This window comes from Macadamia integrifolia, chromosome 10, assembly GCF_013358625.1.
Source record: "Macadamia integrifolia cultivar HAES 741 chromosome 10, SCU_Mint_v3, whole genome shotgun sequence".
NCBI classification, from domain to species: Eukaryota; Viridiplantae; Streptophyta; class Magnoliopsida; order Proteales; family Proteaceae; genus Macadamia; species Macadamia integrifolia.
Genome location: NC_056566.1, coordinates 13,228,444 through 13,242,131, shown reverse-complemented (window position 1 = coordinate 13,242,131; position 13,688 = coordinate 13,228,444). Strand labels below are relative to the sequence as shown.

The following is a 13,688-nucleotide window of genomic DNA, read 5'->3' as shown; positions in this document are numbered from 1 at the left end:
TTTTGCCTTTGAAAAGGTCCTTTTATTTTTGAAGTTACATACTGAATCACCCCTTCCTTCAGTGTCGAGCATTTGCGAAGGCTCTGCATTACAAAGAAATGGAGTTCGAAGGTGCACGCTCCAAAAAGATGGATGCGAATCCAGTTGCTGTGGTGGAAGCTCTTATACACATAAATAATCAGTTGCACCAGCATGAGGTCCTATATTCATCTTTTTCTTCTTCTTCTTCTTTTTTTTCTTTTTTTTTTGGGGGGGGGGTGTTGGGGGGGTGGGGAATAGGCAAGAAACAGGAGGAACATATCAAAGAGAGTAAAGTGAGGATAGAACGAAGCATGGTCGCAAGAGGGGAAGGCCAGAATACTGTCCCCAAACCGTTTATAGCAGCTATACCTAAACAGCCATGAAAGTGAAACCCAGACCCCTCTAAAACACCATCCACATCCACTCCTTGAACGAGATCAGGAATATATATATATATATATATATATATTTTTTTTTGAGTTAACAAGCTGGATGTGCTGTAACATCTCACTTAAATCTATGTCATAAACATTTTGGTGGTTCTCTTTATATACTGATGAAACTTTGTTTTCTCAGGCAGCAGTTGGGATACTGACATATGCCCAGCAACATTTGGGTGTTCAGCTGAAGGAGTCGTGGTAAGTTTTTCCATGGATGCTCCATATGATTACTCTAATTTTTTTTTTCCTTTTATATATCTTTATATAATTTACAGAGTGATTGCTAAATATTGGCACATTTTCAGCATCACTCTTGTCGTGTTGTAGTTTATTTTCCTCTACTGCCTTTTCAGGTGAGACTAATTGTTCATATCTTGGATTTTGATTAGGTATGAAAAACTGCAGCGATGGGATGATGCTCTTAAGGCATACACTGTTAAAGCATCTCAAGCGATGACTCCACATCTTGTTTTGGATGCTACATTAGGTTTGTAGTAGATTATGCACTTTATCGCCTAATGTGCATTCCCTGATTAGTTTTATTGTAGTTTGCTGGCACTCTTTATAATTTTATCGTAGATTTTTGGTGGTTTAACTGTAGGAACTGTCAATATTGACTTTCCTGGTTGGGTTTAAACAGTAATTGGTATTAGTTTTGTCAGATGTTGACATGAAGAATTCCACAACTGTTATTGAGGAGGTTAAATTATTTTACATATTTCTGTGCTGGTAAAAAATGAGTGGTCAGAAAAATCTAGAGGGTGATCGATCATTGTTTTATATGACATAGAAGATCTACACGTGATATCAAAGTGATGACTGTTAGCTTCAAGAGTGTCCGGATGGGTATGGTAAAAAGTACCAAAGGAAGAAAAACTGAAGCACTTATTTCATAACACTTGACTCAGTGACTCAGTGCGGCAACTGAGTTAATTCAGCCTTGACGCAGCCAAGTGGTTCTTCATTGTACCGAGCTCTTTTGGTTCAGACCAAGCCCATGCTTGGTTTTTTTTTTTCCATTCACTAATAACCAAGCAGAAATCGTTGGCTACAATGCTACATGGTTTTTAAATTTGATTCTTTGTTATCTTTATTATCTAGTTGTTGGATGAGGCAGGAGTTTTAATTTGTTTAGATAAGGTAAGTGCTATTTTTTCTTCTTTCCTTGTAATAGTTTAGATAAGGTAAGTGTTTTTTTTTTTGGGTGAATTAATAAATGCATTAAAAGAAGGGGGAGGGAAAATATATCCCCTAAGGGAGATTACAAACCCTATAAGGGTAAGCAAAGTCCAAAAGGACAGCAACCAAGGTTCAGTGGGCTTGAGGAGTGGAAGACATGTCACAAATGACATGTCTGAAACAACACAAGGCCCACAGGCAAAAACACTTACGATTCAAAAGCCCACATGGGCTGAACAGGAACCCAGATAAGGTAAGTGTTATGTAGTGAAAACACTCCAATTCCTTTCCCCATGGTTTGGAGAGTTTCTTTTTGTCTCCTACTTAGACACTAGTTCCTACATTGAGTATGAGATAAAAATGCTCATACGTCATATATATTTTGTAAGACTCATTAATCTCCAAACAATTTTATTATTTAATGAAGATGGCTTGTTACTGTTTTTTCTTTGGACTCAGAATTGGTTGTGAGATTCAACTACCTTATTGGTGAGACTCCAATACTGCTGGTGGGATTGCAGTAAGGCCAGGTGATAGGTTTGGTCATATCCTTCTATTCTATTCTTCTAATTTTCTTTACTGCTATTCTATTAAAACAGGTCAGTTTCTTCTAGTTTTGTTTTGTTCTTGTGCATGTTGATTTTGGAATTTCTGTTCCTTACAAACAAATTTAGATTTCAGATTGAATTTTGTTAACAGCAATCAGATCATAATCTAAACCTGTCTACAGTTTCAAACTGAATGTTTTCCTGAAATTCAGGTAGAGTCCGACTACTGCCTAATTTACTGGAATGCAAAGTTCTGGCTTCTATTTTAACTCTAGTTTCTGATTCTTGTTTTAGATTAAAATCTTACCGTGAGTCCGTGACTGCTTTGATCATAATGCTGTTATTTATTCCTTAAACCTGTTCTGACTTCGTACTTTAATCTGAGATTGATTCCTTGAACTGCAGTTTTAATCAAGAGCCCTATCATCAGTAGGACTCCTCCGTTGGATCAGAATCATCTCTATATCTAACCTTTGGATTAGAATCATCTTTTGAGGAATTGTCCCTTACTATCTAACAGAGCTTTAGTTAGAATACTGGCCGCAGCTGAACTTCTGATCATTAGTTATCAAATTTTTCTTGAATCTGGTCATATATCTTTCACTGTGATTCTGGTTTAACCTGAGATTCTGAATCCTAAATTCTAATCACTTAGATTTCTAGAAACCTATCAGGAAGAGATCAGTTATTTATGTGTTTGAACGTTGTAATTCTTGGTCTGATCTGCCTACTCTACTTGAACGTGGTCTTGTTAATGAATGAGGGTTCAGGCATGGCCCCAGAACCCAATATTGTGTCCCCATCATGTCCTACCTAAACCTGTGCCACTGTTCAATTAACTCTATTTGTGGGATTTGTATGACTTGGTTAAGTGTTTTGCTCCGGGTTAGTTAGGTATCCTCTCTACCTTCTCATTGGAAGCCCGAAGTTTAAGGATTCGATGTTAGAGCTTTAAAAACCCCCTCAGTTTTCGATGTTTCCCGTCCATTACTTGTCTAAACTCTTGTCGAATTGGGTAATAAATGAATATGCTTATCAATGTGAGTGCAAAATAACAAATTTTATAAAAACTAAATTCTTAATTTGTTTTCTGGACAAAGAATTTCGACAACTAAAAATTGGGACCATCTTTGCAGTAGTGCATATGAATGTAGTATAAATAGGTTGGGAAAATCCAGGATAACCAAATGTAAATTAAAATATCCATTCTGTTGGGTTTGATCTCTAGCCTGGGATGGAAAGAAATATGCCATAAATATTGCACATGCGCATCTGACATCAGAGAGAGGAAGCAAACGGCTGTAGAAGGGAGAGAGGCAGTCCCCAAGACACAACAATATGGCTATTGCTTGAGGAGTCAACATAATGGGAGGAGACCAAAGACAACTTGCATCTGACATCAAAAGAGATGGGAGTCCCAAATCTGCTGGAAGGATCTGAAGTTGGTGGAGCATTTTTTGAAATTACACTCCATCCATATGTGGTTACACCAAAGGCAAGCTTACACGTCTTATGCACCACATCACAGGGAGACTTACTTACAAAGTACATTTCCACCCGTATGCATTCCCTTCGCAATTGGAAGAATCATTCATCTCCTTGGCCAGCATTTTTCCAGGAACCGTTTCCAAATAGAAGAGGAAAAGGGGAAAACAAAAAACAGATTATCAACATCTTCCAAAGCATTCCAACAAAGGCAGCAGGAAGGGGAGATATGAATCTAACAATTGATGAGAAAATACTGCGTTGGGAGGCAGTTGGAGAGGGTCCACCATATTGTGAAATTATAACTAGGGATGTGGCTCTTGAACCAAATTAGCTTGCACCAAGGAGCCATGGGATCTGATGAATTCCCAAGCCGCTTTGGAGCTCAAAAGGCTAGAGAAAATGCAGTCTGAAAAACATTATCTCCCTTAGTATCATAGTTCAAAATTATGTCAAGATTTTGAAATTTTTTTGCTAGTTTCGACATGCCCGAGATGAAACAAGAGACGAAACCAGAAGTAACGTAATTTCGGTAAAATTGTTTCGTTGAAATTTCGGCCATTTCAGTAGTTTGCCCTCCAAAATGGCTGAGCAAAACAAAAAGAAAAATTACACTTTTTTTAGCAAAATTTTGCCAAAATTTTGGTATTTAACTTGACTGAAATTGCCTACCGAAATGAGATTTAGAACTATGCCTACCGTTAGGCCTTCTGGAAATGGATGGCAAGGCCTGCCAGGCAACAGATAACAAAGGATAGGAAAAAGGCCGAGGGGGGGGGGAATCATCATGATTAATGATGTCTATAGCCATGGACTGCTGGGAAGGCCCAAATGTAAATGGGTCTAGCACCAATTGAGTGGAGAAGAACTCATAGGTGCCAATGATCAAGCTAAAGGAAGGTGGAGGTGGTGAGGCGTCATCATCAATTCCGCAGGAAATGGCCCCGAGAGCAAGAGAGCAATAGGCCTAAGCTTCAGAATCTTGCACTAGACCCAGGAGCCAAGATGCATCAGAAATTGAAAGAGCAGTCCAAATAGAATCCTTGCGAAGGAGACTAGCGACAACCAAATGAATCTAGAGGGTCTAGATCTTTCCATAGGAAGGCAGGCATAAGGGACTCGAACTCCTTGAAGGTAGACTGAGGCAACCCAAAAATACCAGTCCATTAGATGTAAGATGATTGAAGGACTGATCTGATCAATTCCAAGTAAACGACATAAGAGAGAAGCTTGCCTTTCCAAAGCTGGAGCTTCTTGTGAATGAGGTTTTAACATAGGAGTGCATGGATGAGCTGTCATCCTGGCCAGAATCAAAGGCAAGCCCAAGTACTTAAAAATGAAAATTGCGAATGGAGAATTGTATGTTTTGAATCATACTATAATCTTGTGAACATCAGTAACTCCTTAAAATGTGAGAATTGTATATTTTGAATCATACTATAATCTTGTGAACATCAGTAACTCCTTAAAATGATGCAAACAAGACGTAAGGGTCTCTAGAGAGATAATATTCACTATGGAGAAGATCATGAGATCATTGGAAAAGAAGAGGTGGGAGAGTTAAGAGCCTTGCACTTTGGAAAGGGAGAGATAACTTGCTGATCCATACAACATTGGATGCTTTCAGAAAGGACTTTTGTGCTAGGGTAAAAATGAATGGAGATAGACGACAGCCCTGGCGAGTACCCACAGTGGAGGCAAAGTAACTAGCCATACTACCATTGATGAGTACTGAGAAGCACGAAGACTAGATATAGTGTTGGATCCATGGTTTTAAGTATCTCCGATACCGATACGATACCCTCCGATACGTATCTTAAATTTAGTCGATCGATACGATACACACCGATACGATACATTGAATTTTTTAAATCATTTCGTATCGATATATATCCTACAATACATACCGATATGCATCAATACACCACTAATACACATCGATACGATACGACATGCCTCGATACAACTCTATGAAAAATATAAAATTGAGGTAAAATGTACGTTTCGGTATGTATTGGTACATATCGGTGAGTATCGATATGTATCGATCAGTACGTATCGGTATATATCAGCACGTATCGGTAAGTATCGATATATATATCGGTACGTATCGATACGTATCGATACATATCGGCTCTACGGTCATATAATGGCCAATATGGATAATTTTTCAGGAAAAAAAAAAACGATTTTTTGAAGGGTTTTTGTTCCAAAGTTGCTGTCAGCCATACTTCTCTCTAACTAAAGTGGAAATCAAGGTTGGGAACAAGGATTTTACATTTATGGGACAACTACAGACCTTGAATTCTTAGTACGATACCCTCAATTTAGCGTTTATGCATAATACATGTTATCAATAGCTTTTTTTAACAAATTCTTTTATGCAAAAGTGTTTAAAAAAATGTTTCCTATCCATTTATGTGTGTATCTTTAATGTATCTTAGTGTATCTCCGATACGATACGATACTCTCCGATACGTATCTTAATTTTGGCCGATCGATACGACGATCGATACCGATACTTTAATCCTTGGTTGGATCTAGTTGAAAAACACTGAGGGGTAAGCCATCTTAAGCAAGAAGTTAGAAATGAAGTCCCTCCTCGAGGAGTTGAAGGTTTTGTGGATGTCAATCTTCATTAGGGTAGTAAGGGAATGAAATTTTCTGTCAAAGCCTCTGACAATCTCATTACAATGGGGGATACTATTCATGATACTCTTGCCAACAATGAAAGTCAATTGATTATCACTGATAAGAGAGTCAATAACCAACTTAAGCATGTTGGCAAGGACTTTGGCAATGGATTTGTACATGAGATCGCATTGGGAAATGGGCCTAAAGTCATACTTAGCAGATGCGCCTTCCTTTTTGGTGATGAGGCAACAGAAGGTATGGTTAATCCCCCTTGATCTACCTTGGGTTGAAGAAGCAGCTCTGAAGGGCCTTGATGATGTCTTCTTTTCTAGTGTTCTAGGAGGTGGAGAAGAAACCATACTAAAACCATCATGTAAGAATGGACAATTGCTAATATTTCTTCCTTAAAGGGGATAGCTGAAGTGTGCTCATGAGGCGACTGGGAATGAACTTGTTAAGAAGATTCTCATGGATAGGCTCAATGGGAGCCAAGGAGGATGGCCTGAAAATCTCCTAAAGTAGTTAACCATGTCTACTTTAATATCTTCAACTAGGATCCATCTCTTTCCGGAAGCATGGGAATGAAGTTGATGTTTGTTATGGCTTTCATTGACCTATTAAAGTAAGCATAGTTAGAATCACCAAGTTTCAACCATTAAGTCTTGACTTTTGCCTCAAGAAACTCTCCTCTTGGGCAACCAAAGTGAGGATGAAGAGCCACTTTTTCTTCCACCAGGGGGCATTGTTGGTGTTAGATTGGAACCTCAACTGAATATCAGAAAGCTTATTTCTACACTCCGAAACCAACAAGGTGGTGATACTGAAGGAGGAGTTCCGAACTTTAAGTGCACGTTTAACTTTTGAAGCTTCCTTGAGAAGGCAATAAAGTGGGGATGAATAGGCATGGACTGGCTTATCCTAGGATTCATTAACAATAGAGAGGAAATCTTGGTTAGAGGACCACATGTCAAAATATTTGAATGGCTTAGGGCCAAAGGAGATGTAGGAGATGATGCTATGTTCAGAGATGCCGGGGTGGTTGAAGGAAGCATGGGAGGGGAAGGTGGAGAGCCAGGCTCATTAACCAGAACACTATCAAGCTTGCAAGCAATCCGAGGGTTGCTGCTTCTTCTTGCCATGTGAATTTAAGACCTCTCCCAAGTCATTCGCACCTATGTCATCAACGCACTCATTGAAGTGATCAACGGATGACCCAACAATGAACAAGCTGATCACCACTTCTCTTTTCATGGCCATACCTAACAACATTGATCTCACCACCCAATTCCCAAGGGAGGGGCCCGACCGGAAATGCTGTACAGCGAAGATCTCCCCAAAGAGAGGCTTCCTTAGAGGGGCAGTTAGAGGAATACGTGGTAGTGAAAAAGAAGCTAGAGTTCCCGAGGCAATCTAAAATTTTGAGGTGAAGGAGTTCAGAGGAGGAAATCAGCATAATATGAATTTTAGAGGGGTCTTTAAGAAACCAAAGACGACCACAAGAGTGGTGAAAATAGTTAGAATAAACAGACCATGTTGGGGCAGCTAAGGATGCAATATGGAAAGCCTTATCCTCCTTGACTCTTGTTTCAATAAAGTAGTAAAATGCAGAATGGTGAAGCTTAGTAAGAGAACAAACCTCAGCTTACTTGGAAGCTGAGGTAAGGCTTTTGGTATCCCAAATAAACCCTGGTTCATTAGATAACAAAGGGAGGTTACAACATAAGCCATAGTTATTAAGGCGGTATGGGTACGCTAAGGCAGTCATGCGCTTTATGGGTTTTAAGTAAGGCGACGCCTTATTAAACCTTATGACCAAGGGAGATGCCTTTTATGTTTTTATTTGTTAATTTTTTTAATGTATTACCACAAATTGCTTATCTGTTGTTGTTATTGGAAAGTCTATGGGAATTCTGTACACTCGAGAACTATGGGATCAAGTCTATATAAAGTAAAAAACCACACTTTGGTTGAACAATCACAAATCACAAAATCCTTTTAGCTTTTTTCTTCTTCATTTGTGATAACTAGGCACCAGTGTTCCTTCCTCCATCGATTCTAGCTCGGCGACTCTGCTCCAACGATTCTTCCTCAGGCCATTCGTCTTTTTTTTTTTTTCCATTCCTCTTCCCTTAATCCCTTCTTCTTCCCATTCTAGCGAGACTTCCGTTCTCTTCTTTCATTCTTTTCCTTATATCCTGGCTTTCTTTTTCCATTCCAGCGGTACTGACCTTAATCGCATCCCTAATCAGACTGACATGAGTAGAAATATAGTGGATGACCTTAGGCACTCATTTTTGCATCATTGAGGTAAGTATAATAAATTCTTACATATTTTTACAGCCTTTTTTTTTCTTTATATTTATAATTTTATTTCATAGTTATATGATATGTTTTGATGAAGATGAACTTAGTTGGTTCACTTTATTGATTTGTTTTTCTGATAAATATCTTGCATTAGCATGAGTCTTTAAACTTTATTAAGCATACAAGTAGAATTATATAATAATGTAGACTAGGATAGGGGTCTAACCAAGTCTCAGTCTGCAGGAACTTTTAATCAAAGAACAACTAGCAATTACCCAAAGATAGGCAGCAATCAACAGTTTAGAATTAAAGTGTCGAACAGTCGTTGTAAATCGGAATTTCAAACCCAGAAATTTGAATGTCAGAAATCAGATGTTACACCAAACAATAGGACTAACCAGCAGCAGGTATAGGGTATTAACAACTCACAGTCAATAACAAAACACCACAGGAACAGGGAAGACAAACCAGACCTATCGATTCTGGCTTCTGTTCAGGAACAACCACTACAAGACAAAAAATCAGAGATTTCTGATATCTCACAAACCACCTACCAGATGGGGCTCCAAGCTGGGTCGAGTTCCTCTCTGAAGGAGGGTAACCTCCAGTCAAAATTTCAGCCAGAGGTGACCAGTGGTTGGGCCAGAACAGAAGGTCGAAAATCCTTCCCAGAATACCTATCACCTGGACAGAACTGTAGTGAGAAACGGTTAAATACCTGTAATGTTTAGCAGCAGGAGACCTTGAGAATAAAGCCAGAAAAATACTAGGAGAACAGTAGAGAAATCCTCTCGGGCTTCACACCGTAGAGTGTCAACTGGATCATACACCAATCCCTAGACCTTGATCATACACAAGGGAGCCTCAACAGAGACCAGCAGCAGCGGCAAGCTTCTTTTTTTATAATTCAAATTGTGGGCTACTAATGAGCCTTCTCTTTATTTATAATAGTGACGGGGTTACAAAAATAGATACTAAACTTAGTTCCCAAAAACTGAAATAGGAAACTTAGTAAAATAGGAACTCTTCTAGTTAGTAAAACTGAAAATAGAAACTAGGAAAATTAGAAGTTACATAAAATAGCAACTAGTTATTTTAGAATCTAAATAAGACTGAAATTTAGAAACTAAATAATGAAACTAGTGAACCCCATCACAGCCCAAACCGTGGGCCAATAAACTAGCCATGGTCGACCCAATCAGCCACTAGGGTCGACCCTCTTCTTCCTCCTAGAATAGGTCTTCAAATCTGCATCATATAATTTCTAATAGGCTATTTGTGCCAAATAAAATAGTTACTTGAAAAAAGCAACACTAGAACACTTTATTAGATAAGGTAACGCCTTATGCCCTATTTATCTCCAAAGCGCTTCAGGAGACCCTCAAACGCTTCTGTTGCCTTTTAGCCTTAATAACAAGAGCTTGGGGTAGCCATGGGCTGAGGGACACAAATAGGTTGCTATGATGGTGCTGTTGGTATATGATGTCTTGTATTCCGTCGCAGTTTAATCCAGGGAGTACTGGTGCAGCACCTAGACAAGCAAGCAATACTAAGAGGTGTGAGGATTAGGGTTTTTTTGCTATATATTTGTAGCGAGGGTTTCTTTCTCTGTAATGCAAGCAATACTGAGAGGTGTGAGGACGAGCGCTGTAACCCTATTCTCCATTGATAGTGAAGCAGGATCTCATCTCATTGGGGACGTAGGCAACCTTGTCGAACCTCGTAAAATTCGTGTGCATTGTTTGTTTTGTTTTTTCATTATCTTCTGCATCGTTTTAGGGTTGCGTTTCTACAGGTGCTGACGTTAAGCATGAAGAGGGGGTGAAGAAAAGGATGGCAGAGTGAAGGTAGAAGAGTCAATCAGAGGTGAGGCAATGGGATGGCGGTAGGATTGACGAGACGAAATTGTAAATGGAGGGGTGGGTGAAGACGATGGGTAAATGGATCATGTGGGTCAATAAAGGCTCCAACCCCACAATCGATGAAAGGTGGGGGAAGATTTGCAAGATGGGAATAGTTGTGGTCCAATAAAGGATGGGAGGGAAAACTAGGCATAAGGTGGATTGGCCCATAAGCGAAAGGACAAGAATGGGCTAGGTGGGCCAGAGGAAAGGGACCAACAGGAGAGGATTGATGGTTTAATGGCTTGAGGTTGAGGGTTGGCCCGATAAGGAGAATGATGGGCTAGAGGAAGCCATCGCTGGGTTGGAGTGAATGGTGAGGCATGGTTGAGGGCCCCACTCCACAAGTAAACTTCGAGAGGGGTAAAAGGGAGCTGGAGGTAGAGGGCCTAAAAAAAAGGGGATTTCGATGACCAATAGGCTTGCAAGGAAGGAAGTTGTGAAGGAGTAGAAGGTTGGAAGGTAGTGGTTGAGTATGACTTTGGGCAGGTGATGGAGGGCCAATAGGGGATTAGGGGTAGAAATCCCTGAGATATCTCAGAGTTGCAGGGGGAGAAATTGCACAAAGAAGGGGGGGGGGGAGAGAACTCACACGCATAGCCCTCAGGCTTCAACCACACAATCTTAATTCATCTTTTCATTCTCTAGTTATTCAATCAGTTACATGGCATAAATAGTAAAAGAAATCCAATATGGAAGGAAACCTACTCTAATTTGGAAACTCAACTTAATTGGAACCTAAATCTTAATAGCTATCTCCTACTTAAGCTACCAAATAAAAGACTGCATGAAAATAGAAATAAAATCCTAAAGTTCCTACTAGTCAAAGACCCAAATTGGATTTGCTTCAACTCTATCTGGATACCTAGATGGGTTTGGATCGGTCCATGGGTACGAATCTGCATCAGCAGGTTATGAAGGCAAGATGATGATGGCGATCGATTGAGAGGTAAGATGAAGGGAGGGAACAGAGAGCACTGGTTGTCATAATCACATGGGAGGTAACAAGGCTGTCAGCACTAACATTGGGTATTGAGGAGAACCCAACGATCACAACATGGTTATTGACCGGAGGTTTGGAAGTGGTGATAGTGTCATGGCCACATGGGGAGCCAGTATGAGCTTTGCTATGGCAGTTGCCATAACACCAAGGAGTATTACGCTTATCGTAACTGGGGGATCAAGGGGCAGTAGAGGGCAAGTGTCCAGGCTTGGAGAGCGAGGGAGGTGGAGGAGGGTAGATGGTGGTTGTGGTTACGGGTTAGTGGAGATGCTGCAAAGGCTTAGTGATTCATGGCCAAACACTCTTCAAACGAGCCAGTGAGGAGGATGCCATTCGAAGACTACCTCTTGCTTGAATAAATGCCCATCATCATCAGCCATGACGATGGACAATGGCAAGGGTTCCTCAACAGAGACCTTAACGCAGATATGCACGAAGACAGGTCTGTCTTTCCTCTTGGTTTTTGCATTTGAGTATATAGGTTTACCCAACTCTAAACCAACAATGCTGAGCCTATCAGTACACCAAAAATGAAGGCGAAGGCAAGGCAGTGAGATCCACAAAGGAATGGTTTTGAGATCGACTCATTGTAATTGGAGGTGACGGTCCTAGTGGCAGAGAAAAAATTGGTTTCCAGACAACTTGCCATGGTCCTCCCTCTAGAGCACAAATTTTATCATATTTGTCAGAAAGCTTGAAGTCTCCATTGCTTGGTGAGAGAGAGTTTGACAATGTGGAAAGGTGGAAGGCTGCTGATAAAATGGCCAACCCAGGAATTTTATCATAGACTAGCCTCATTATTCAATAAATCAGACTGAGAGTGTGCAATCTCGGAGCTCCTTACAATGGAAGGAGCAACAAAATGGAGGGGATGACCCTCTCTAGAAGGCACAGGATCCTGGCTAAAGAGGGCACACCAGGGCATGCCACCCTGGGAAGGGGAGGGGATGGCAGGGAGGAGGGAAGGGAGGGCCTGGGTGGTGGCGGCACCACATCAGCTAGGCCCACCATGGCTACTGGAGCTCATGGTTAGGGGAAGGGCACTCATGGGTGACTCATGCTTTGCTCTATCTTTGTTTGACACCAATATTTACATATATTAGAATGGTCATGGAGGAAAATGTGATATGATCCTTCTGAACTAAATGAGATGGGGCCAACCAGATCCCAATTCCTGAGACTAGTGTTTCATGAAATTCAGATTCCAATATAATTGTTCTCCTAGTGATCCGTCATCTTGTACTGCCATGGACGGCCACTATTATGTGATGTAGCAGACATTTACAAATGACCCTGACACAAGGCCCCTTATGATCTACTTTTGAATTTACAACTCATTGTACCAATAATAATTTGATTACTTTCCCCTAACATTTAAGACTGATCTCAAAGCAAATGCCTCTGGAATTGGCTAAAAATTGGAAGTACCTTCTAAATTTCATGTCAATCATGTAGCTTACAGAGTATACTTTATTGTCCTCACCAGTTTACTTTCACATTCACATTCAGTTACACTAATAAAATGACCCAGAATGCAATGGATTATGATAGGGGTCATGTTGTAGTTTGCAGGTAGTTGCTTTGATAATCCTTAACTTTTTATTTTTCTGGTTGATTTATTTTGGGTCACTCTTGTAGGAAGAATGCGATGCCTTGCTGCATTGGCTCGTTGGGAAGAGCTTAACAACCTTTGCAAGGAATTTTGGACCCCTGCTGAGCCTGCAGCTCGACTGGAAATGGCCCCAATGGTTGGTTTTAGAATTTTGGTTTGATGCTACTCTTTTTTCATGCTGATGCTTCTCACATACATCATGTTCCTGATATAGGCTGCTAGCGCTGCTTGGAACATGGTGGAGTGGGATCAAATGGCTGAGTATGTCTCTCGTCTTGATGATGGTGATGAGACCAAGCTTCGAATTCTGGGGAACACTGCTGCCACTGGTGATGGAAGTAGCAATGGTACTTTCTTCAGGGCTGTTCTGTTAGTTCAGCGTAGAAAGGTAAATATGTTTTCTATATGTAGATCTGCCAAATGCTTGTATGATTCTTTTCCTTACACGGCGTGCTTTTTCCTTTTTCAGTATGATGAAGCACGTGAGTTTGTAGAGAGAGCAAGGAAATGTTTGGCGACGGAGCTTGCAGCACTGGTTAGTTTCTTAGACCCTCCTATTGT

General features: G+C 40.4%; 1 protein-coding gene across 2 annotated transcripts in view; it reads left to right on the top strand.

Moving 5' to 3' along the window:
• Positions 1-13,688, top strand: part of LOC122091291 (serine/threonine-protein kinase TOR) — a 117,718-nt gene that overhangs the window by 59,560 nt on the left and 44,470 nt on the right. For both annotated transcript variants that reach the window (XM_042661153.1, XM_042661152.1), the window contains exons 30-35: positions 63-197; positions 598-659; positions 851-948; positions 13,154-13,263; positions 13,342-13,515; positions 13,597-13,662. In XM_042661153.1, the coding sequence (XP_042517087.1) occupies positions 63-197; positions 598-659; positions 851-948; positions 13,154-13,263; positions 13,342-13,515; positions 13,597-13,662 (645 nt within the window). The remainder of the gene's footprint in view (positions 1-62; positions 198-597; positions 660-850; positions 949-13,153; positions 13,264-13,341; positions 13,516-13,596; positions 13,663-13,688) is intronic.